The sequence below is a fragment of the Oxyura jamaicensis genome (genome assembly GCF_011077185.1).
Source record: "Oxyura jamaicensis isolate SHBP4307 breed ruddy duck chromosome 6 unlocalized genomic scaffold, BPBGC_Ojam_1.0 oxy6_random_OJ55, whole genome shotgun sequence".
NCBI lineage: Eukaryota > Metazoa > Chordata > Aves > Anseriformes > Anatidae > Oxyura > Oxyura jamaicensis.
The window spans coordinates 195,454-218,682 of NW_023303990.1; the positions used below are offsets into that span (position 1 = coordinate 195,454).

The following is a 23,229-nucleotide window of genomic DNA, read 5'->3' on the forward strand; positions in this document are numbered from 1 at the left end:
GGGGTGGGGGTCTCAGTGCTCTGCTCTCCCCTGGGGGTGGGGGTCTCAGTGCTCTGCTCTCCCCTGGGGGTGGGGGTCTCACTGCTCTGCTCTCCCACCGCAGGGAAGTCCCACCTGGCCATCGTGCAGCGGGTGAACAACGAAGGGGAAGGAGACCCGTTCTACGAGGTGATGGGCATTGTCACCCTGGAGGATGTCATTGAGGAGATCATCAAGTCCGAGATCCTGGATGAGACAGATCTGTACAGTTAGTGTCCCAGAGCAGCTACTGCGGTTGCAGGAGCCAGGGTGGGAGCCCACAGACAGAAATATGGGAAGGAAACAGGCCAGAGCAAATTGTGCTCCTTCCCCAGCACAATTATCGGGCATGGTGGGAAAGATGAGAACGATGGGGAGATGCCGGTCAAATGCTAGGGAGTCTTGAGTGCTTGAGACAGAGCAGCATCAGACTCGTGCCCGAGAAATAAGTGTGTTTCACCAGGGAGCTGCTCCTGGGGCCATGATGCCCAGCGCTATTTGTCCTCCCCGCTGCTGCCCCAGCTTCGCCACAGTGCAAGCAAGACGAGTTCTGCACGTGGGTGCTGCGGGCTCGGTGGGTAACAGCTACTCTCTGCCCACAGCGGACAACCGCAAAAAGGAGCGTGTGCCCCACCGGGGCCGCAAGCCCCAGGACTTCTCCATCTTCAGGCTCTCAGACAGCGAGATGAAGGTGAAGATCTCCCCCCAGCTCCTCCTGGCTACGCATCGGTTCATGGCAACAGGTACCCTTGTCCCAGGGGATACGTGTGACACGGTGCGCAGCAGCGGGTGTTTGGGGTCCTGCAGCAGCACTGGGTTCCCCTGAGCTGGTCCTCCTTTGGGCTCCCCACCACCAGCAGCAGGTTCTGCTTGCCTGGTCCCCCCCAGGCTTCTCTTTGCCCTGCCAGCACGGTCTGTGTCTGGCTGCCCCATGCAGTGGGGTGCCAGCACTGTGGGGAGAGGGCTGCTCAGCTCCAGGGGGGCAGGTTCCTGGCACCACGTGTTCCCCCCAAGCCTTGGCCCCACTGAGCCAGCCTGTGGTGCCTCCCCTGTAGAAGTGGAGCCCTTCAAGTCCCCCTACCTCTCTGAGAAGATCCTGCTGCGGCTCCTCAAGCACCCCAACGTCATCCAGGAGCTCAAGTACGATCGGAAGAACAAAAAGGCGGCCGAGCATTACCTCTACCAACGCAACCGCCCCGTTGACTACTTCGTTCTCATCCTGCAGGTGAGGGGGCAGAGGGGCCAGGGAGCCCCCTGCTGCGTGGTGGCGGCATGGGGTGGTACGGGGTGGTCCGTCTCACCTTGCTCCTGGCTGCTTCTGCAGCAGGGATGGCTCCGGGGTTTGTAAAGGATGCAGAAATCCCCATCTTCTTGTAGGGGGTGGCAGGGACCCCGCAGTGGGGCAGTGGAGCATTGGGCAGGGTCATGGGGGACCCTGTCTGAGCAGGTTTCCTTCCTTCTTTCAGGGGAAAGTGGAGGTGGAGGTTGGCAAGGAAGGGCTGCGGTTTGAGAACGGGGCGTTCACCTACTACGGCGTCCCCGCCATCATGGCCATCGTCTCCTCGGGTAAGGGCTCTGCGGGCCCCCTCCAGCCCTGCCCTCGCTTCTGTGGCCGGGAGAAGGGGCCGGACGTGGCTGTGGGCCAGGATGGCATGTGGGACCCTTCCTCTGCGACTCACGTGCCTTCAACTGTCATTTCAGATAGCGATGTGCGGAAAGTGAGCAGCCTGGCTGGGTCCTCCTTCCTGCGTAGGTATCTGGGAGAGGCTGGGGCTCTCACACCTCTCTGGCTGGAGGGGCGGTGGGCCCGCACCCCAAAAAAGCAGCTCTAGCTCTGCTGTGGGGTCAGAACCCACTTGATTTGGACTGATGGGAGGTGCAGGGAGGGATGTCGTTGAGACACAGGGAGCGTGCTGGCCCAGGGCAGCACTTTTGCCTGGTGCAGGACATGAGCACGGTGCTTGCGTGCGCCCTGAGCAAGGAGGCAGGGGCAGAGGCACAGGTGTGCAGGGCTTGCACCAAACCCTGCAGAAACCAGTGTGAGTAGCGGATCGCCGTGGGGAATGCGGACATGAACCCTTCAGCATTTAACCACTTGTTATTAATTAACCCCGGTTGTGTAACCTTTTTATTGCCTCACTATCTTTGGTGTCAGTGGCTGGGGCAGGCGTGAGGCAAGGGCTGGCCTGGAGCAGGGGCGCAGCACGGGAGGGTCGGGCACCGAGTACAGCACCAAGTGCCGGTGTTATCGCCCTGACCTTTGGTCCCAGCTGGCCGAGGTTGCTCTGTCAGCTCCTGGTGCTGCTACCACTGCTTGGACATTTATTTGCAGATGGTTTCAGACCGGGGAGGACACAGCCACGAGTTATTGGAGGAGGAGCAGGAGATCAGAAGGAGGAGGCTGCAGGGCAACCTTTCTGGGGATTTTGGCTTGGAAGCAGCTGGAAACTATTTGGCAGATGGTTGCCAGTGTTGCAGCCCTGCTGTGGGCCCAGTCAGTGGAGGGCAGGCAGTGTGCAGGGTGTCAGCATGTGGCTGCTGGGCAGATGCTTTCTGTCCCCTCTGTGGCTCCAGGGGGTCTGTGGCCATTCAGACAGGACCTGGCAGGAGCTGGCCCCCCCTAGCCTTGCCTTGTTCACAGCACTGGGATCTGTGTCCCTCCCAGAGTCCCTGTTTCCAGGGCCAGCAATTGCCTCCCCCCAGAACAGCTCCAGGGCGGTGTAAGGGGTGGAAGCTGAGGGTGTGAGGGGAGCCCAGCCCAGGGCTGCTGACACACCGTTCTCATCCTCATTTTTCCTCTTGGCCTGTCCTTCTCCTTACCACCTCCTCTTGCCTTGCCTGCCCCGTCCTTCCTCCCACCCCTCTCTCGTAGTTCCTGTCTCGGTGTCCCGTACCTTCGCCTTCAGCAGAGGGGACTCCCTGGCTGGCTCTCCAGGTAACGGTGTGTGGCTCAGAGAAGGGGTCCCTGCATGTGCCAGGCCCTCCCCAGCTCCCCGTGTCCCCGTAGCACCCCACACCGGGCAGCCTAGAGGCACAGGGAGCCATACGGGTGCCTCACCCTCCTATGCCCACAAAGAAAGGGATGGGGACAACTGGGAGCCATAGGTGCCTTGGGCTTTTTTTGCTGGGCAGTTTCCATAAGTTTAAATTCCTGCACGTGCTGCGTTTTCTGGCTGCTTGCTGCTGCTGACTGCGATTACCCACAGCTCTGCGTGCACGCTGCCCTGCTCAGCTTGCTTTCCAGGAAGCCAGGTAACAGAAGGGCGTTCCAGCAGCACAGTCAGCAAAATGGTGACGTTGCCCGTGCAAGGAACAAGCTGCCTTTGTTCCCTAATAAATCACCGGCCAGACAAAATCCATCACGCTGCATGTCAGAGGCCATCGGTCAATGTGAGTGATGGGCCAGCTGGCCTCTGCAGCCCTGCTCCCGTCGGGTAGGACACCCTGCACCGGGGACACGTGCCTGCCTGCCTGCGGGGTGGCCCCCGGAGCACAGTGCCCTGGTGCGCAGAGGACAGAGAGGACCCCCGTGAGGGCTTCCTCCAGGGGGGATGAGCCAAATGGCCCTGGTGTGCACAGGGCACAGCTTCTGGAGGTGACAGGGATCCCCTGGCCCGACTCCAGCACCAGAAGCCCACACGGTAGCACAACGTGATTTCCTCTCCTTCTTTCTCGCCTCTCTCTTATCTCCCCACCCGTTCCTGGCCCTCCCCAGTGAACCGGTCACCCTCGCGGTGCAGCGGGCTCAACCGTTCCGAGTCCCCAAACCGGGAGCACAACGACTACGGGGGCAGCACCACGCAGCTCTACAGCAGCAGCAACAACATCTACACTCCTGACTACTCCGTGCACATCCTCTGCGACGTCCAGTTTGTCAAGGTATGGCTGGGCTGGGCTGGGCTGTCCCACCCCAGCCCTTCCTGCATTCCCGGGAGCATCTCAGTCCCTGCAGTGCCAGCTGAGCCACGAGCATGCCTCTGTGTGCCCAGGTCACCCGGCAGCAGTACCAGAACGCGCTGGTGGCCAGCCGCATGGACAGCTCGCCCCAGTCGCCCGACATGGAGGCCTTCGACAGGGACTCAACCAAGGCTTCGACTGCTCGGGGCACCCCGCAGACACCCAAGGAGGACACTACTACTCTCCTGAACGAGAGGAACAGCATTATGTGTGAGTCACCCCACGGGCACCCCTTGCCTACCATGTGCACATGTGCCCCCATCCCTGCCACCGTGCCACCCCGCAGCCTCACCGGCCCCATGTCCCCGCAGGCAGCCGGCCCGAGGGGCCGCGCAGTCCCAGTGAGTCTGTGTGCCTGCGCATGGAGGCCATCCCCTTCATCCAGGAGGAGCTGCCTGAGAATGAGGATAACAGCAAGCGGCAGGGTGAGTCCATCCGGGGGCAGAGCCGCGGGGTGGCGAGGCCTTGTGCTGCCCCGGGGTGCTGCAGCCAGGCTGGGCTCTTGCAGACAGGGAGTGCTGCGGCACCGGGCTGGAGGCAGAGGCCCCGGGCAGGGAGGCTGGGACCGGCTCCTCTCCCAGCAGCAACGAGGAGACCCTGGGCAAGAGGCTGCTGAGATCGCTGAGTGAGTGACCGACCGGGGAGGGAGCGCCCCGGGGTGCTCAGCACCCTTCTGCCCAGGTCCGAAGTGCGTAGGGCTCGCCCTGCCCAACCCCCTGCACCCCTGGCCCTGAGCACCCTTGCCCCCAGCCCCACGGTGCCCCCACCCCAGCCCCCTCGGTGCTGCTGCTGCAGGTGGGCGCAGGCAGCGCCAGTCGCCAGAAGGTGAGAAGGTGCCAGAGGAAAGCTCCAACCTCACCCCGCTCATCACCTGAGCAGCAGCGTGGCCGGAGCACGGTGCTGGAGGCCCACGTGGACCAGAGGTAAGAGCCTGCCCTGGCTGCGGTGTTTCTCCCCAGCAAAGGGGAGGGTGCTTGGTTTTAGAAGTGAGAAAATCAAGTTTTCTGTTGTTGAAGCAATGTGGTTTGGAGGGCTGCAGAAAGACCCACTCAGAGCAGACATGGGTAAAGGCAGTCCCACGCAGGCACATGTAGCTAGGGTGCTGGCGATGCAGCAACAGAGTCCAGCCATCCTCGGGGAAGGAGCAGAGGTTGGGGAGAGAGCGAGACCCCGACTCGTGTATTTTCACAGATAGGAACATGTGTCTGCACCCATGCCACAGAGCTCGGCTGGGATGCTGCAGGGCTGAGCAGCAGCAGGGCAGGCTGTGCACGTGTCTTCCAGGTCTGCAGCATGGGGGTCTCCCGCCGCGAGGCTCACGTCCAACAGCAGCAGGTCTGCACTCGCTCGCTGCCCACCCGCCTGCCCACGCCGCCCTTCCCTGCAGGACCCAGGCGAGAAAGGAGGTGCCCCCAGGGGGGCCAAACCACCCAGGCGGCAGGGACCAGCTCACAGCAGCCCCAGGGCCCTTGCCCAGCTGCTGCCTGGTAGCACCTGGTCTCGAGGAAGAGGTGGAGGAAGGAAAAGGGGAGAAGTGTTCCCTGCGGCAGCGCAGGGAGGGGCGGCCTGACCCGAACTGCCCTCAGCATCATTGCCCATCTCCATCCCCGCGAGGCCCGGAGCCCCTCGGTGCCGGGCGCTGCACAGACATGGTCTCCGTCGTCAGGAGAAGATGCTTTTTGGGGGGTGCCACGTGCAGCTCAGGGCCCCAGGACACATTTGTGCCGTGCCCGGCGCCACGCACATCGCAGCACATGCTGACCATCGCCACAGCCCTCCCCGGGGGGGGGGACGGCCGCTCTGCACCGTGCTCATCCGTCCTCCCCCGTGAGGGAGGCTCGGGCTGAGCCCCCAGGGGGGCACAGGCCAGACCGTAGTTTTTGTAGAGGCTGACCGCAATGGGGATATCAGCATTAAAGGTGATTTCTCCCCAAGTGAGACCCTGTCTGTGTGAGGTGGGGTATGGGAGGCACATGGACACACAGTAGTGGCCCAGAAACCCTCACACACGTGTGCCAAGGGAGGAGGTAGACCTCCAGATCAACAACTGCTTCACATTTTTCCCTTGCCCTCCCTGAACACAGGCTCCTGGGCAAGGTGGGGGGGCAGGCCTTCCCTCACTCCTGCCTCCAGGATCGCCCTCAGCAGCACAGGGACAGACCTCAGAAGAGGACTGGGGCAGGGGAAAGGAGTTAATGGTACGCCACCACAAACACAGTGGGGTACACGTGCTGGAGCACAGCCGGACAGAACTAATCTCACGGTTCACACATGCTGATAAAACCTCATCCGGACTAAGTGCACCCCAGCCTGGGGACTGCCCTGCTGAGGAGAAAGGAACGGCCAGGAGGCCAGAGGAAAGCAAGGGCTGGCAAACAGCCTACCCCCAGAGGCTGAAGGAAACGGGGTCGCTTCATCCGGACTAGTGAAGGATGTGGAGGGGGGGAGAGGAAGTTTTCACATACATAAAAAGCCTTTGGAAAAGAGAAAAGGAATAATCTGTTCTGTGTTGCCATGGTAAGTGGGATAATGGTAATGAGCTTACACCACAGCGAAGGAGGAATTTAGGTCACTCATTAGAAAAACGAAGCCTGGAAGTGCAGCAAAGTGCTAGCACAGATCACATGGGTGGGACAGGCTCCACACCTAGAGGTCTCTAAGAAGTACAGCCAGATGCCAAAACTAACAGAAATTGGTTCCTTGACTCTTTCCCCTGCAATCACCCCTGGAAGTCACCCGTTGACCATCATCACCCCAACTGTGGGTGGACACCATGAGGAGAAAAAGCCTCCCACCTCTCCCTCTGCACAAAGGCTGCCTCTCCCTCACTGACTGATCTAAGAGGCACAGACACAACAGGGTGCACGAGTCCCCTTGGCCCAACAAGGGAAGCAATAACAGGGGCAAGGAAGATTCCTGAAGGCCATAAGGCATTGTTTCATTGCAAAGACCCCTGACAATCAAGAGAGAGACACTGCAGACACATGAAGGAAACAAGGCAGTTTTCCCCTTTGCTTTCTAAGCTGCAGCACAAGCAAAATCCATCAGGCTGGTAGCGACTGTCACTGACTGACCCTGTTCCCCTTTCCTCATCAAGGTTTTGGCAGGAGTCTGCTGTATCAAGGTGGTAATGTCAGCTCCCAAACAGATCTGCAAACACAGAAGCAGATGGTCCCAGCTCCTTTTCAGTGCCAGAAACCCAGGCTGTTGCTGGCAGAACCCGCTAAAGCCAGAGTAGGTGGCAGTTCACCAGGAGCATGCTGACAAGGGGAAGCAGGAAGGATCCACAGGCCAGCAGCTCTGGGCCAAGGAGAGACAGCCAGATGGTGGGGTAACACGTGAGCATCCAGCGAGGCAGCACAGGCGGACAGGACAGGCTGGACAGCACAGCAGCGACAGAAAGAGGAAGGAACAAGACAGACATGAGAAACTGGTCAGCTTCACGTGGAGTCCCAGGGAGCTCCAAACTACTCTTCCAATAGGGCTGTGCTCCATTAAGCAGTAACTGCGATCAGAGATACAACACACTGCAAGGAGAAACACAAGCAGTGAGAGGGTGAGACAGAGCGGACAAAGCAAGATGCTAAGGCTTTAACCTCAGCCTGGAAGAGGCCAACACAGCCTGAAAGCAGCAGGGCACAGAGGAGTCACCTTCAGTGCTGAGCCTTCCTGTGCTAAGTGGTACAGCTCTGCAGCGTGGGCCCTTCCTCCAGCAGCGACCTGCTAACACTGGGAAGACATCACACAAGGCAGGGGTAGTGTTCAGAGATGAAGGTTTAATTTTCTGTCAGCAACACAAAGCAGTTATCACAATTATGAATGTTTGCTCGCATAAGGCTCAGAAATTGGTAGGAGGAAGCCAGCAACGGCCTTGCCTCTCCACAAAATACTATTGAGTAACATTAATTCACAACCCGTATGAGCCCAACTGTTTGGGCTGTTATCCCATAGCGCATTGCACTGGTACTGGCCTTAGCCTAGATCAAAACAATCAGTTACATGGAGTTGATTTGGATGTGCTAAAGATGCAGCTCTAAGTGCCTGAAGACCAGGCTACTGTCAGTCAAACAAGAGCCAAGGCAGCTCATGCTGCCCTCACCTCCCGGCGCACTGGCTTACCATATTGCAAGGAGTATTTCAGAAAAAAAAAAAAAAAAGTCATGATTATCCCTGATGGAGCTACTGCTCCCATCTTTATTAAACCCCAAGAGGTGTGGACAAGGCAAGCTATGAGCACGGAAATACAGACTACACACTACAGCTTTGGTGACTTCATGTAAGTTTGGTTGTTCCTGTGCTTCATTGGATTTTTGTGACAGCTTCATGGATGGACTTGGCCACATAGTCCAGGTTCTTGGTAGTCAGGCCACACATGTTGATACGCCCGCTAGCCATCAGGTAGATGTGTTTTTCCTTGATCATGTACTCCACCTGCTTAGCTGGGGAAGCAAATGGACATCAGGTCAGAGCAGTAACCCCACAGCTCAGAAAAACCCCCAGAACAGTCAGGGCTGCTTAAATCTTCCACAACGAGCATAAGACTTCCAGCACTGGCTACTGAAATGCTGATGCTTCGGCCCTGCCCTGCTCCAAGGGCAGTGATACCAGGACTCCAATAGGTCCCCAGAAAATCCCTGCCTGGTCTGCTTCAGCCCATTTCACCCTTGCTACTACTTTCCTCTCCCAATCCTCCTTTCCCCTCCCTAAGGCAGCACTTACGGTTCAACCCCGTGAAGCTGAACATGCCGATCTGGTCCGTGATGTGGTTCCAGGTGCCCGGGGTCCCCAGGGCCTCCAGGCGAGACCGGAGCTCTGAGCGCATCAGCAAGACCCGATCTGCCATCGTCTTCACGTTGTCCTTCCTGCAGCAGGCAGGAAGCAGAGCGTGAGGGCGGGCACATGGCTGGTTTGGAGCGTGACACTTGTAGAGACAGCTTCCCCTTTCCCTCTCCCTCTGGCCCGGGTGACACCTACCACTCGTCAAAGAGCTGCGGGGACGTAAGCGTAGTCGCCACGATGCGCGCTCCCTGGGAGGGAGGGTTGGACCAGGTGGTGCGCACGATCTTCTCCATCTGGGAAAGCACGCGCTGCATGTTGTCCGCATCTTTCCCCACCACGGTCAGGTTCCCCACACGTTCATCTGCGGACGAGCCAAGAGACGTGAGCCATCGGCCCCACGCGTCGCTGCAAAGCAGAGCTCTCCCCCCGACCCCTTTCCCAACCCCGCACGCCAGCCCCATCTGTCTGGGTGTGGCCAGCTTACTGCCGGACACTCACTGTAGAGACCAAAGTTCTTGGAAAACGACTGTGCACAGAAGAGCTCAAAGCCCTCGGAGACAAAGTATCGCACAGCCCAGGCATCCTTGTCCAGGCTGCCAGAGGCAAAACCTTGGTACGCCGAGTCGAAGAACGGAAACAGGAACCGGCGCTGGAAGGAGGAACAGTGTTAGAGGGAAACCCCTTCCCCACAGCTTTCACTTCACCCCCCGCTGTCCCCATTGGGGGACAAATGACCACTGAGCTTCTGGGGGAACACAAAGAGAAGCATGGCCCAGCAACACCAGACTAGTGGATTTTCTTTTTACTAGGGGCAAAAAACGACAATGACTGAAGTGGCAAAGAAATGGTCAAATGCAGGAGAAAACTCCATTCTGGTGGATGAGGCAGGGCACAGAAGATATATGACCTTATACACTAATGTCCAGCACCTGTGAAAAGCAGGTGCCCCTGGAGAATCTTCCCAGTGCGAAAAGCCTCGACACAGCCCATTCCACTGGGTTTGGGCATAAAAACTTGGAGGCATGAGCAGAACTGGGATGCTTCCATCCTCTGAGCCCTCTATCCTCACAGCACAGGTGAGCAGCATCCTGTCAGCCTCTCCCTTCGACACCTGCCCCGTGGGACTCTTCCAGCCCCTGCCACATCTCGTGCCATTCCCTCGAGCCCAGTTTTGGCTGCAAGTCCTCTGGCTGGCTCAAGAGCAACCCGTCCCTCAGCCCGGCTGTAGCCCCACCAGGAGCCCATACCTTCATAACGGCAGCAATCTGCTTCCACTGGTCTGGAGTAGGGTCTGTGCCCGTCGGGTTGTGCGCGCAGGCGTGGAGGATGAAGATGGAGAACTCCGGAGCTTTCTGGTGAGAGAGCAGCTTTCGGTCACACGCGCTGACAAGGCTCAGCACCCACAGCGCAGGAGGGCTGCGAGCTGTGCTTTTAGCAGAGATGCTCTGACAGCGCAGGACCACGCTCAGCCCAGCCCACGCCAGCTTTCCTCACCTCCATGTCATCCAGCAGCCCCTGGAGGTCCAGGCCCCTCTTGGCGGCATCCCAGTAGTGGTAGGTTCTGATGTCTTTAAAGCCAGCATCCAGAAACACAGAGTTGTGGTTCTCTGGGGAAAGAAATCACATCTCAGAAAAGCAGCTTCCACCTCCCAGCAAGCCACCTACCCCAGTCCCAATATCTCCCAAAATTCCCCAAAATACAGTTTCCTCACCCAGAAGAGGAAGGGCTTTCCCTCACCCCGAGGAACCCCGCCATGCCTCCCTTGGCCGCCGAGCCGCACGGAGACGGCACTCACCCCAGGTTGGCGAGGAGACGTAGACCGGGGTGGCCGTGTTGTTGGTGCCGTTGTACCACCGCCGCAGGAACTCCGCGCCGATGCGCAGGGCGCCCGTCCCGCCCAGGGACTGCACGCTGCCGATCTGAAACGGGGGGGCTGGCCGTGAGCACACGGGTACCCAACGAGGGGACCCGAGGCGTGGCTCCGGCGTCCCCCCACTGGGGAAACCCCCTCCTTCAGGGGTCTTCAGTACCCAGACCCACCCGACACCTCTAATTATAGGCTCCAGTTTTTTGCTGGAGTCTTTTCCAATTCTGGAGTGTGTTTTTTTTCCCATTAATTTGCAGCAGAACGATTCCCAGCTAGTCTAAAAGTTGCTCATTACCGCGAGGGCCGGCCGCTACCTGACTCCGGATTCCTGGGGGGGCAGCCGTTAAAAACGGCTGCGACAAATGCCGGGGACAGCCTGGGGGTCCCGGCCTTCCCTGTAACGACGGGGGGGGATTCACTGGGGAACACCCAGCCCCTGCAGCCCACCCAGGCCGGAGGAAACCCTCAAATCCTTCCCAACCACCGTTACCCACACCTCTGCCCCCCGTGCCGCGGGGGCTCCCGGTGGTCCCGGTGCCCTCCCGGTCCCGGCGTCCCCCCAGTCGCGGTAACCCCCCCCGATGGTCCCGGTGTCCCCCCTGGTGGTCCCGACACCACCCACCCGGTTCTCCTTGATGGCGGGGCTGTCGTCGCCCAGGGCGATGCGGGAGGCGTTGGCGCGGAACTCGGGCAGCCCGAGGATGGGCAGGTACTCGTGGTTCAGCTTCCCGTCGCCGGCGATCATCTGCTCCACCTTCCGCACCACCGGCAGCACCCACGGCTGCCCCTCGTCCGTGCGGTAAGCTGCCGGCGGGGGGGGGGGGGGGGGGGGCGCCGCGGCCCCCGTGCCCTTTCCCGCCCCGCGGGGGGCCGCACCACCGGCAGCAGCACCGCCACCCGCGGGCACGCCACGTCCCGCCGCCTCCCTCCCGTTAACGGGAGCCCCCCCGGGGGCGGCCCCGCCGCGGACTCACCGCCCACGCCGAGGTTGACCTTCCGCGAGTCGGCGTCCTCCCGGAAATCCGCCGTCAGCTTGAACACGGCGACCGGGGGGGGCGCGCGGGACGGCGGCGAAGATGGAGGCGGCCATGGCCGGTGCGGGGCCGGTACCGGGGCCGGTGCGGGGCGCTGCGGGTGGCGCGGAGCCTCTGGAGGAGACGCTCACCTTCACCGCCGGGGCGGGGCGGGGCGGCCGCGCGCCTCCGCCAATCAGCGAGCCGCCGGGCCCCCGCCCCCGCGCCTTCCGCCAATCAGCGGCGGGCCGGGCGCCGACCGGGAGGTGGCGGGGGGGGGAACGGTCGCGGGACCGAGCGGTCGCGGTGACGTCAGCGTCGCGGCGACGCTGCGCCGCCGCTGATTGGTGGGATGCTCACGAGGCCCCGCCCCGTTGTGGCGCGCGGCGGCGCGCCGGCGGGAGTTGGTGGCGGGAGCGGTGCCCACGCGTGGGGGCGCCCGGGGCGCGGCGCGGTGCGGGGACGGGATAATAACGGCGGGTAACGGGGCGGGGGGGGAGGCGAGCTCCCGGCAGCACCGCGGCCTCTCGCCGGGGCCGGCAGCCGCGGCTGTGCTGAGGGGTGACGGTAGAGGGCAGAGCCGGCCCGTGCATCGCCGCCGCCCCGTCAGCAGCCCGCCGCGCCTGCGGGTCGCGAGCAGCGGAGCCGGCCCGAGGGTGTCCCCGTCCCGCGTCGAGCCTGCCTCGCCCGGCGCTCAGCCCTGACCCACGCCACTCGGTGGCACTGATGACGTGGTGACACTGCCGGGTGCTGCACAACACCAAACCGTAACAATAACCCGAACCTTAACCCGAACCCTAACCCTAATCTCATTCCTAACCCCAGCCAAACCCCTTCCCCTAACCTAATGGGGAGCACTCGGGCTCCTCGGGGTCTGTGGACACACCTAATTTAGAGACGATGAGCAGGGAAGCAGCAGATGAGAACAGGGGCGCCAGAGGTAAATGGGGGTCGCCCACCTCTGGCAGGTCACATTTTTGGCTCACGAGGACCAAAGCTCTGCGCGAGTGGGATGCTGAGAGGGAAAAGGGCGACCGAGGCTGCGGAGAGCTTCCCATTCCTGGAGCAGACAGAAACGCAGGGGAGTCCCCAGACAGGTGGCCTCGTGGTGCTCATACTGATTTATAATCTGACTGCTCTCCAAAGAGCTCTGGGACACTTGGGGACAGGGCCCAGCCCTCTCCCAGTGCAGTGGCACTGCCTGCTCAGCTGGCTGTGCCAAGCCACCGCACAGCCACTTGCTGGGGCAGGCTGAGCGGTGCCACTTGCAGGGAAACAAAACAAAACAAAACAAAAAGCTTTTTCCCCAAATGGCCATGGTTTCGCTTCCCTCCCTCAGGGACTGCCAAGCAGCCCAGCAGTGTTGCTGTGTTCTGTGCCGCTGCCCGTGCCTGCGAGGCCGGGGTCGCCGAGCTGGCAGGAGTTACCGGCTGGTGCGGCGGCTGCCCCCAGCCCTGCCGGTGTTGCACGCCCTCAGCTGCATGGTTTGGGGCTCCTCTGGGAACAGATCCAGGAACGAGATAGACAGGCACAAAGGAGCAGGCAGCAGGGTGGCTGTGCGTTAGCAACATCCCTCTGGCCCTGTGCTTTCATCTCCCCAGCCTACACAAAGGGTGCCACCAAGATGCATGGAAAAGCAAGAGAAACATGGGAGCTGGCCCTGAGGCAGCCCTCCCTTCATCTCCTGCCGCAGACTGACAGCCAGCAAGGACCTGCCACTCAACGTGAAGGCTCGCACACCTTACCCAGAGTGAAGCAGCCCCCGGGCGTGCACCGCACGCAGGCATGGCCCCCCCGCACTCAGCCCCTCCGGCAGGGGCACGGCAGCCAGCACGGCTCCCGCACAACTCAGGCACCCCAGGGACGTGGGGACCACTGCCCTCCCACAGCCTGGAGCCCGTCCCAGGGGACCGAGGCTGGGCACAGGCAGGGTGCAGGCAGTGGCAGCATCACAGCCGTTCCCACCGGTGCTGTGCGGGGCCGTTTTCCCAGCCCTCCTCTGAATACAGATGTTTTCTCAGTGCAGGATCCAGACAGAGGAGAGTAAAATGTTTTCATTCCAAGCTCCCGGGGTCAGGTCATGGTTTGTCTAAATGGCTTTTGTTGCTGTAATTATCAGATTAGCTGATCTCTGGCAGTGCGTTTAGGGGCAGCTACATTAACTGTGGATCCTGACCCCCCCCCTCCTCACCAGCACCCTGCCCAGCCGGGGCAGTGGGTGTGCAAAGCAACAGGGTGGGACTGGGGATGGCACAGGAGCCATGGGAAAAAGTTGAGCTTGATATGGGGCTGGTACCCAGCACCCAGGGGCAGCCGGCATCTTTTGGGAAGACTCCAACCTGCAGTGCACAGCTGCTGCAGAGCCCTGTCCCAGGCACCTGCCTGCTGCTGCTGCTGCTGCTCAGCATGCAGGCATGGGATGGGGACACCTGAGGTGTCTCCCCCCCTTCAGGGCTGGTGCTCCGCGGGGCTCTGGGTTGAGGGAGCAGGGCCGGTGCCTGGCTACGGGGAGGGCAGCCTCCAAGCAGGCAGGGAGCTCCAGGAACAGGAGCATGAGATAGCAGGCCAGACGGGGAGACGAGAGAGCAGGGCGAGGGGCAGATAAAGAGGGATCAGGAGTTTCCGGCCCCCGCCAGCCCCTCGCTGGGTTCGTCTGTCAGCACCTCTGAGTGCTGATGGCACTGAGTCCCGAGGCAGCCGAAGCTGCCGGCCCCACCACGGGGCACCAGCAGAGCCTCGAAGGGGCCCCGCCGCTGCCTTCGACACTGAGCCACGGCAGCGGCAGCCGCCTGGCCCTCAGCATGGCCAGGGATACCCCCAGTTTTTCCAACAAATGAATTTGTTAAAAAGCAGTTTCACTGCATTTCAGTTTCTGAAATCTAATGGTGCCAGAGCACAACATGCTGCTAAATGAATGCTTCTCCCAGGAGCAGAACATCTACATCTCTGCTTTTAAAAAGTTTTTCTACCTCCCTAAATGTTTCAGAAAATTTCAAGAGCAAAATGTTGCCTAAAACACCACGTTCCTTCAGGAAGTGTTGTCTTCGGTAAAATATAATTATAAAAATGTTAGTGGGAGGTATATTCCCACCATTTTTCTTAACTCCCACCGTGAAAGGGCTTGGTTAGCTCCAAAGCCAGGCTCTGGAAGCTGGAGAATAGCTCAGTGCAGTGAAGACGAGGCCTTTGTGCTCACAAACACAAGGGAGCACACCCCCACCTGGGCTCCAACCTCTCCTACCAGCACTGGGAACAGCCAGATTCCAAGCACCCACCTGCTGGCAGAGGGCAGCAGAGCTGCCCGGAGACCGCGGCCATTGCATGAGCCACCCAGAAAACGAAGCCCAACACCCTGGGGCATTGGAGGTGCTGTCCTAAGGGTGCAAAGGGCCAAATGGAGAAGGGACTTGGTTATTGGTCCCCAGCATCCCCAGCCCCAGGGTGGGTGAGGCATCGCTGTGTCAAGGCACGGAGTTTTGCACAGCTGGGGACGGGGGGGGTGGAAGCACCCACAGCACAGCCGGTCCCAGCTGTCCCCTCCGGGCAGCGCCTGTCCCTCTGCCTGGCCAGGACGTGGCCAGGGGAGAGGAGCCCGGCTCCTTGCAGGGCACCCTGTGCTGCGAGTAGGTTCAGGACCCTGGTGTAGGAGCAGATTTACTGAAAACAATTTATTTAGTATAAAAAAATAATTTTCTTATGGCATTTTGGCTGGCGTCAGCCAAACGCTTACTCACCCGGGAATTCAAACAAAGGCAGCGCTGGCGCCCAGCCAGGGGGTCGGGCGCTGGGTGGTCGTGTCCATCCCGGCCTCGGACCCGCCTCTGGGTCACTTGTGGGCTTGTGGCATGATGTCTCCATTTATTTATTGGAAATGTTTGAACAGGAAATGCTAATGGTTTGAGTTTTGGAGACAGCTGGAGGGGTCCAGCAGGAGCTGCTGGGAAGGGGAGGGTGCGCACGGATGGGGTGGCTTGGGGAAGGAGGGGTCGGTGCCGTCGGTGCTGCTGATGGAGACCTGTCCCCTCCGCACATTTGGGGTGGAGGACCCAGTGGAGTTGAGGCTGGGGATGGCCCTGCTGGCTCCACTGCTTCTTCCTCCTCTTCTGACCTCAAGCACCCATGCAAAACATGCAGCACTGCTTCTCCCAGCACACTGCCCTGCCCACTGCCCACAGCCAGGGGATGGCGACCACGGTCCTGCAGGTCCCATCCGCATCCCTCAGGGCCTGGTGGTGCCCGCCAGCAGGGGAGGGATGGGATGTGAGAGGTGCCTCCCCCAGCAAGGGGGTCGAGAGGTTCCTCCGCAGCCTGGCTCTGGAATGGGCTGTTCCTGCGTTTGCTGATAACAGAGGAGGTGAAGCCTGACCCAGGAAAGCAGGCAAGATCCGCAGAGATAAACTCCCTGCAGCAAGACAAAGGCACTGACCTCTGCGCAGCCCGAGCCGCTGCATTCCCACAAGCACAGCAACAATTGCCCGGGAGCAGCAGCGAGACCTGCAGCGAGCCCCGCAGGAGCACGAACACCTCCCGCAGCCTTGGCTTTTAACCACATCAGCTGCAGCTACCAGCTGCCCAGGCAGGGGCAGCACAGCGAGCCCCTGGTGATCGATCGCTCTCCATTTCGTGGTGCAGCGTGTGCGGAGCTGCCTGCCTTGCATGGACAGAGAGCACTTGCACCTTGTAACTAAAGGGAAATTCCTCCTGGGCAGAGCATCCTTTGGTCCAGCTCCCCCACGCCCTCTCTCTCTTTTAGCTGCCAGAGCTCAGCCAAGCAGGTGCTCACACACATTCCCCACCTTGCATTTTGATGCGTACACCCATTGCTTTAGTTTTCAGTCCTAAACACAGCAGAGGCTCTCAAGCGCCGGTGCACATCAGGGTGTGCTTAGTGCGGGGGCTGCGTGTCCCCTGGCACCCCGGCGCACCCCGGGAGGCTGAACCGCTGCCTCTGCCATCCCTGCTCCAGGGCCTGAGGCTGAGACGCTGGGCACCCCCGCGCCTGGCCCTGCCACGTGTCCCTGCCCCTGTGCCAGCACTGCCCTGAGACAGCAAGAGCTGGAAAAGGCAGAGGCGCTTAATGGGATTTGCAGAAGCAGCCAGCTCGGTTACACGCCTCATGCCTGTTGTCTCGGGCATGTTTTTAAAATCTTTATCTCTGCATCATTAAGCACTGATCTGCATTTGAAAAGGCTCCCTTCGGTTCCCTACCTCTGAAATGAGGATAACTCTGCTTTACCTCATCGCAGGGTTACAAGGATAAACAGATTAAAGGCTGCGAGATATTGTGGCAGAGAAGGTTAAACAAGACCCTGTGACAGACAGCCCACGGGCAGGAGCGAGCATCAGAGCGAGGCACACAGCACAAGCCGGCGACCCACCTCTGTGCCATGCAAATGACCCCCCAAATCCCAGTGTCGGGCTTGCCACCGGCTGCCTTCCCAGGACACGGTCCTCTGGCAGCTAAAAGCCAGCTGAGGGGCTGCTCCCACGGCCAGACACGCACCCGCATCCCGATTCTGGGAGCGGGAAGAGCAGGGGAGGCTGTGCGAAGGAGAGGCGATGATCACGAGCTGGAGGCTCCAGGAGGACGTCGGTGGCGCAGGTATAGCGGAGAGGGCACCCAGGGCAGAGACAAGAGTGGGGGAACGTGCACTTCTCCAGAAAGAGCTGGTGGGGGAGAGGATGAGCCAGACAATCACTGTCTGGAAAGCCTCACCCGGGTCCCTAGTAAAATAATGGCACAAATATTAAGAAAAGGAGCTCTGTAAACATCTAGAGGATAATGAAACCATGAGCTATAAGCAGGATGGGATTTGTAAATAAAGGACCGTGCCAAAAACAACAAGCCCTCCATAATTGTTTTGGATAGAATGACAAGATTAGTGCGGGAATGGGACTCGGCGGATGTCATGAGAGGAGACCTGGAAGCACCAGGTCTGTCCCCCCCGCCTGGCCATTAAAGAGCCCCTGGCACGTTTGGGCAGGTTTTGGTGGGCTGACCTGCAGAGGCACATGCAGAGGTGTCCCAGCACTGTCCCACTGGCAGGGCTGGCACCTGGGGACGTACCTGCCCTCCGGAGCTGGGAGCTGGTGGCGCCTGCCACATGTCACCATCGATTCTGCAGTCGCTCTCGCCATGGCCACCTCCAAGAAGAGTAATAACCCAGCTGTGGTGCCATGGATGGGAGAATGAGAAACAAAACTGAGTAGGGCTAACAGCAGGGATATAATGCTAGCACTTGCCGTGCTGTACCCCAGGTTTAGGCAAAGACCTTTCCTTTGTGAGCATCAAAACGGCACATTCTCCAGAGCTGCAGGGTTCCCTTGTGCACTGCAGCATCAGATTTTTGGCCAGACTTGCAGGTAGCATGCATGTGCCTCCTTGCAACCAGACCTTTGAAATGCAATGCTGTGAAAGCACAGAAGTGCCAGCACGGCACAGACCAGGCACAGCCAGTTTTGATGCCGCAAAAAAAAGGCGGAGCAGGGGCCTGGCCAAAACGTACCTGGTGGAAGAAGGATCCAGCCCCCGGCCCCTGCAGAGCACGGGGCCGTGCTGGGCTGGGTAAGAACCGCACTCCGGCAAGCAGCTGGCAGCATTCAGCACACACGGCAGCATATACTTACAGCCGCGCACAAACCGAGGGTGAAATGCACCATATATGGTGAAGATATTATTAGTTCATAGCTGTCTTAATAGGATCTTCTTAGGAATTCTTGCTCGAAAATTAGAAACAAATAGGTTTCAAGGGGGGACTAAAGTGTGGATGCAAACTGCCCGTAGGACCAAAAGCAGCGGCTTTGAAGAAGCAGCAAGCAGCGAGGCCGTGGATATCTCACACAGATATCTGCAAGGTGCTTAGCCTAGCATCGTACAGCACTCTGATCAAATATTTGCCCTAAGTAATGCCAATTGTCAAGAAATGACCAACAAGGGCTCTGGGTGCAGTCAGACTGAGGGGCAGCAGCAACTGGCTGCTGGCATCCTGCTGCAGCCCCTGCTGTAGGACAGGGACACAGGGGTGCCTGCTGTGACCAAGTCAAAGCCAAAGCTGCACGTGAGCTTGATGCCGGGACCAGGTAGCAGCTGCAGTCTGAGATGTGAAGCTGAGAACACGGGGAACAGGAGTTAGGATGCAATGTCCTGCACCCAAACACAGCGTGGGATAGGGAGCCAACCCGGGGGTGCCGGGGCTGGCCTGGTGCCCCATTTCAGAACCTGCAGAAGATGTCCTTTACCCTCACCATTTCCATCTCCCATAGCACCCTCACAGCCAGACTGGGGCTGGAAGGCAGGGGACGTGGGTTGAAAAGTGAGAGCAGCACCAGCATGGGGACCTGGGGAGACGGTGGCATCTCCATCTTCAGACATTTCCAAAATTTGACTGATGGAGGCCTGACCAGCGGGCTGTACCACCAGAGCTCCTGAGGCCAAAATTATTCTGTGAAATGAGAGAGGGTGCAGAAAACAGCCACAAAAAGACACAAGGGCAGGAGAACGCACCCCACAGTGACAGAATCAAGCTCAACCTGTTTTCTTCTTAAAAAAGCTTAAGAAATTTGACTGCTATGCACAAGTACTCTGATAGTAAGAAAATACCGTGTACCAAAGTGTTTTTATTCCAGCCAAAAAGGCAGAACAAGAATCAATGGCTGGAAATTAAAAGCCAGACAAAGCTGCATAAGAAATAAGACATGCATTTTCTGAGCAATGCTGATTAGCTGCTGGATTAACCATTAGTCAGTAAGACAAAACTCTGAGCTCCCTCACTTCTCCAGACCAGATGCTTGAGTGAAAACCCGAGTTATTTGGATCCCAAAAGAATAATAAGTTGCAGCGCTTGGGGAGATCAGAATAGGTGATCTAATGACTAACTCTGATCTTAAACATCCTGAGTAAAAATGTATCATGCTTTCAGTACACACAGAAAAATTCACATCGCATGAACTTGGCGTAAACACGGAAGAGTTGACATCTGCGGGCCCGCGGATGGAGGGGGGCAATTGTTGTGAGCCCTGTTTGACAAACAGAAACACCCAGCCCACGGACAACCCACGGGGGCCTTGCGGTGGGAGCGAAACCACGAGCTAGACAGGAGCTTGCAACACCACGGGTCTGTCACCAGACAGATTCATGAGCAAGGCTGGGTCTGCCCCAGGGTGCTCTGGGATCCCACATGTAGGCAGACGGTCAATAGGATGGGAAGAGGAGGTCTCTCTGTGCAGGGCTTGGTGGGGACCACACAAGGCATATGACCTATATGACCTTCCCAGTAGAAGAAGGACCATGGGGATCTACAGAAGTGAGGAAAATATGGGATTAAAAAAAAAAAAAAATAGAAGAAGTTCTTCAGATTAAATACAAAAATGCTGATGGAGTTGACGGAAACCTGGACGGCATCCACATCTGAAGAAAAACACACCTGGCAAGGACCAGTCCCGAATAGACTGGCTAGAGGCAAAATGATCTCTCTTTCTAGTATCCGTATTCACAGAATCATAAAAAATAAGCCTGGAAGGCCCCTGAAAGGTCACCCAGCCTGTCTGCCTGCCGCCGAAGGAGGCAAACCCTTCCTGGTGGAGGTTTTGTCTAAATTCTGCCTACAAGAAGCCGCTAGTGGTGAAGGCAGCTCCCAGGAAAAACGAGTTTTAATCTCCTTTGCTGCAGTCATTGCAGGGTGAGCCCATGGTTTCTCGTTCTTTCCAGCCTGAAAACAAGGAATAGCCCATTATCTCTTGCTTTGTAGCAGCGCTTTATGCATTTGAAGACTTTTATCTTATTTCCCTGCAGTCGTCTCTTCTTGATACCAAGCTACCCTGGTCCTTCAGCCTCCTCCAGTATGTCATGTTTTCTGAATTTCTGATCATTCTTGTTCTTCCCTGGGCTTCCTCCCAGAACCACAACTTGAGACGCTCAGCCCAAAGTGGGACTCAGCACTCAGGCTGACACTTTCTGTATTTTTCATATGTCCCAGTCTCACTTCTCTCTTCTCACTCAGCAGAACACCACTGGCTCGTGCTCCCTTTGGGACCCACTGTCACCTCCAGCTACCTTCCCACCGAACAAACTTGCTCCATGTACAGCTAATGGCTGTGCAGTTGATTTTCCCCAACTCATAGAAAAGCCTTATTTTGTTTTCATCTGTAGTTTTTTTTCAGATTTCTCCAATTTGTCAAGAGAAGCTGAGCTGCACTCTTGCAGGCCCTACCAGACCGGTGCTGCTTGAAGGTGAAGATCCCATGAAATCATTGGCCAGGCCTAGGTCCTGAGCAGGTCCCGTCTGAGGGTTAAGCCCTGGTAACTCCCCTTCCAACACAGTTTTCCAGGCAATTTTGCTCCAATGCAGCCCCACATCCATCTAGACCTCGTTCATTTAGACCACATTCCTCTCCCTTGCCCATGAGAATTTCATGTAGGAAGGGAACCAAAGTCCCACGAATGTTGAGACTGAGCACACCTTCTGTTTCTTCCCTATCGGTAAGCATAGATACCCTCAAGTAGAATAAAATTCAGTCGTGGCTCTTAGCTGGCAGCCAAAGCTGTCACTTACTTTGTTATCTCTACTTGCATGTCATGTCCCTTCATGATGTATTTGCCTGTCTTCAGTCTGTTTATGCAAATGTCCCATTTTTTCTTTGATTCTGCACCCCTGGTCTTGAGTAAAGCTCAGGAACTTGGAAAGATGCAGAGGTTCATTTTGGGAAAAAAAAAAAAAAAAAAAAAAAAAAAAAAAAAAAGGGGAAGAAAACTGCTCAACAACAACAAAATCCTCGGAACTCACATGTTTATCCAAATTCATCTGAACCTTCTGGGGACAGTGACTTTTTAGGGTAAAATGAAAACAAGTTCAAGTGAGTTTTCCATCCCTGCGACCGTACGGTGATTCCAGCCAATCTGAAATAATTTTCCAAGAAGATTTCCTGCAACCCCACAGTGATTAAAGGAAATAACATTGTGAATAAAGGGACATTCTTCAAAGTCAATGAAGGAGCCACAATTTGTACGTTCTCACAGAGGGCCGGAAAGCGCCGGCGCGAGGTAGACCTTTCGGCGTGTGGCCCCCCAGAAGGAAGAGGGTGGGATGTCAGGTCCGTCCCTCTTCCCCGGCCAGGGGTTGTGACCGGGCTCCTCCCGGAGCCGGCAGTGAGGGAAGAGGCCCCCCGGGCTCCCCATGGTTGGGGACAAGACGCTCGGTGGCGGCGGATGAGCATCCAGCATGCTTGGTATGTGTTTGCCGATGAGCCGCAAGACCCAACGGGCCCTCTCCAAAGCGGGGGCAATGTGAAGACCACCACACATCCTTCTGCCCGGCCTCCATGCTGCAGCCTCCATGCCGGGAAAGCCCCGTGCCTTCCTTTGTCTGAACCAAACCTTCAGCACGTTCGCCCGGCCGGGCTCTGAGATTGACAGGGCAATGTGAACAGGCCCGAAAAGCCACTTTGGTGGAGGCGAAGGCGCCGGGCAAGCAGGGTCCTGCCCGCTCCGCCGGCTGCAGCCCCTCTGGCTGGGGGCTGCGGGAGCCAAGCAAACACCCCGGGAAGGGCGAGGGAGGGATGAGCACGCGCCCAAAATGGCCGAGCCAAGGGAAATTTTAGAAGCCCGCCTTCCTAGCTAAAACAAAGAGACAGGAGTGCGGCGGAGGCGAGGCAAGCTGGGGGGGAAGGCGAGAGGGGGCTGCCTGCAAACCCAAACACACATGCTTCAGTTGGTGCCGCGTAATAAGGGAATTAGCTAATGAGCTTACTGCGGCAGGGGGACGAGTCCTTTAGAAATATCATGGCCACCTGGGGAGGCTTGCAGAGGAGCTGGGCGGCCTTAAGCCGCAGAGCTGGGAGGATGAGCCCCCACAGCCCCAGAGCCGGCCCTGTTCCCTCCTGACCAGCCCATGTCTATGGGGCGGGTGGGAACCAAGCGAGAAGAGCTCCCCAAAACATGGGGAACAAACAGCATTTTGGAAAAACCCAGCCACGGGCTGGGGCTGCTGGGTGCGGCCAGTCCCCAGCACAGAGCGCTGCCGCTGCAGCAGTGATGGATGTGTCGGCAAACCAAGGAACTCAACAATATGGATTTTTTTTAAATTATTTTTTTTTCCAAGCCGTTCAGTACAGCTGCGTAAAATCCGAGCTGCAAGCTCGTTCAGATGTAAGTGCGTGTGAGCGCGCGGGTTTGAACTGAAAGCGGGTGAGAGAACGTAATGTTAAAAGTCACTTAGAACAATGCAAACATTAAATATACAAATACTCATCAAATGCTTCTTTAGAAAGCGGTTTTCAGACAGCAATCAGGCGGGGCTGCAAAAAAAAAAAATTGTTTGCTGATTAATAAATAATAACGAGTTTAAACTCATTGAGGAATTTGTGCACGACGCAGTATTTGCATGAATTAGAGAAGGGAAGTCTGAACAGCGCTGAAGACATAACACTCCTCCGAAGAAAAGAGGGAAAAGCAAAAACCTGAGCCAAAAATGAGGCTCCACTTGAAAGAAAAAATTACTCCCACAGCAGTGAGGACAGCACCCAAACCCAAATATTTGCTGGGAAGTTGGAAATTGAGAATTTTTATTTATAAGATAGAATTATCGTTGTTAAAAATG

The 23,229-nt window shown here is 57.9% G+C and overlaps 3 protein-coding genes across 3 annotated transcripts in view; 2 read left to right on the top strand and 1 right to left on the bottom strand.

The window, feature by feature from the left end:
- The window catches only part of CNNM1 (cyclin and CBS domain divalent metal cation transport mediator 1), a gene marked incomplete at its 5' end in the record, with an annotated part of 16,229 nt that extends 10,809 nt beyond the window's left edge, over nucleotides 1–5,420 (top strand). The window contains 12 exons of the mRNA XM_035311788.1: nucleotides 104–247; nucleotides 621–761; nucleotides 1,074–1,243; nucleotides 1,485–1,584; nucleotides 1,720–1,767; nucleotides 2,891–2,953; nucleotides 3,734–3,897; nucleotides 4,008–4,185; nucleotides 4,287–4,400; nucleotides 4,484–4,600; nucleotides 4,771–4,898; nucleotides 5,260–5,420. Of these exons, the coding sequence (XP_035167679.1) occupies nucleotides 104–247; nucleotides 621–761; nucleotides 1,074–1,243; nucleotides 1,485–1,584; nucleotides 1,720–1,767; nucleotides 2,891–2,953; nucleotides 3,734–3,897; nucleotides 4,008–4,185; nucleotides 4,287–4,400; nucleotides 4,484–4,600; nucleotides 4,771–4,850 (1,319 nt within the window). The remainder of the gene's footprint in view (nucleotides 1–103; nucleotides 248–620; nucleotides 762–1,073; nucleotides 1,244–1,484; nucleotides 1,585–1,719; nucleotides 1,768–2,890; nucleotides 2,954–3,733; nucleotides 3,898–4,007; nucleotides 4,186–4,286; nucleotides 4,401–4,483; nucleotides 4,601–4,770; nucleotides 4,899–5,259) is intronic.
- Nucleotides 5,421–7,731: 2,311 nt separating this feature from the next.
- On the bottom strand, nucleotides 7,732–11,727 carry GOT1 (glutamic-oxaloacetic transaminase 1). Its single transcript, XM_035311818.1, is given in 10 exon segments — nucleotides 7,732–8,414; nucleotides 8,695–8,837; nucleotides 8,950–9,115; nucleotides 9,253–9,403; nucleotides 10,002–10,106; nucleotides 10,249–10,361; nucleotides 10,551–10,674; nucleotides 11,245–11,426; nucleotides 11,597–11,675; nucleotides 11,677–11,727. Coding segments are annotated over 10 exon segments (1,239 nt in total). The 5' UTR covers nucleotides 11,713–11,727; the 3' UTR covers nucleotides 7,732–8,274.
- ENTPD7 (ectonucleoside triphosphate diphosphohydrolase 7) overlaps nucleotides 11,711–23,229 on the top strand; it is a 36,118-nt gene continuing 24,599 nt past the window's right edge. The window contains 1 exon segment of the mRNA XM_035311789.1: nucleotides 11,711–11,982. Coding sequence (XP_035167680.1) covers nucleotides 11,711–11,982 — 272 coding nt within the window.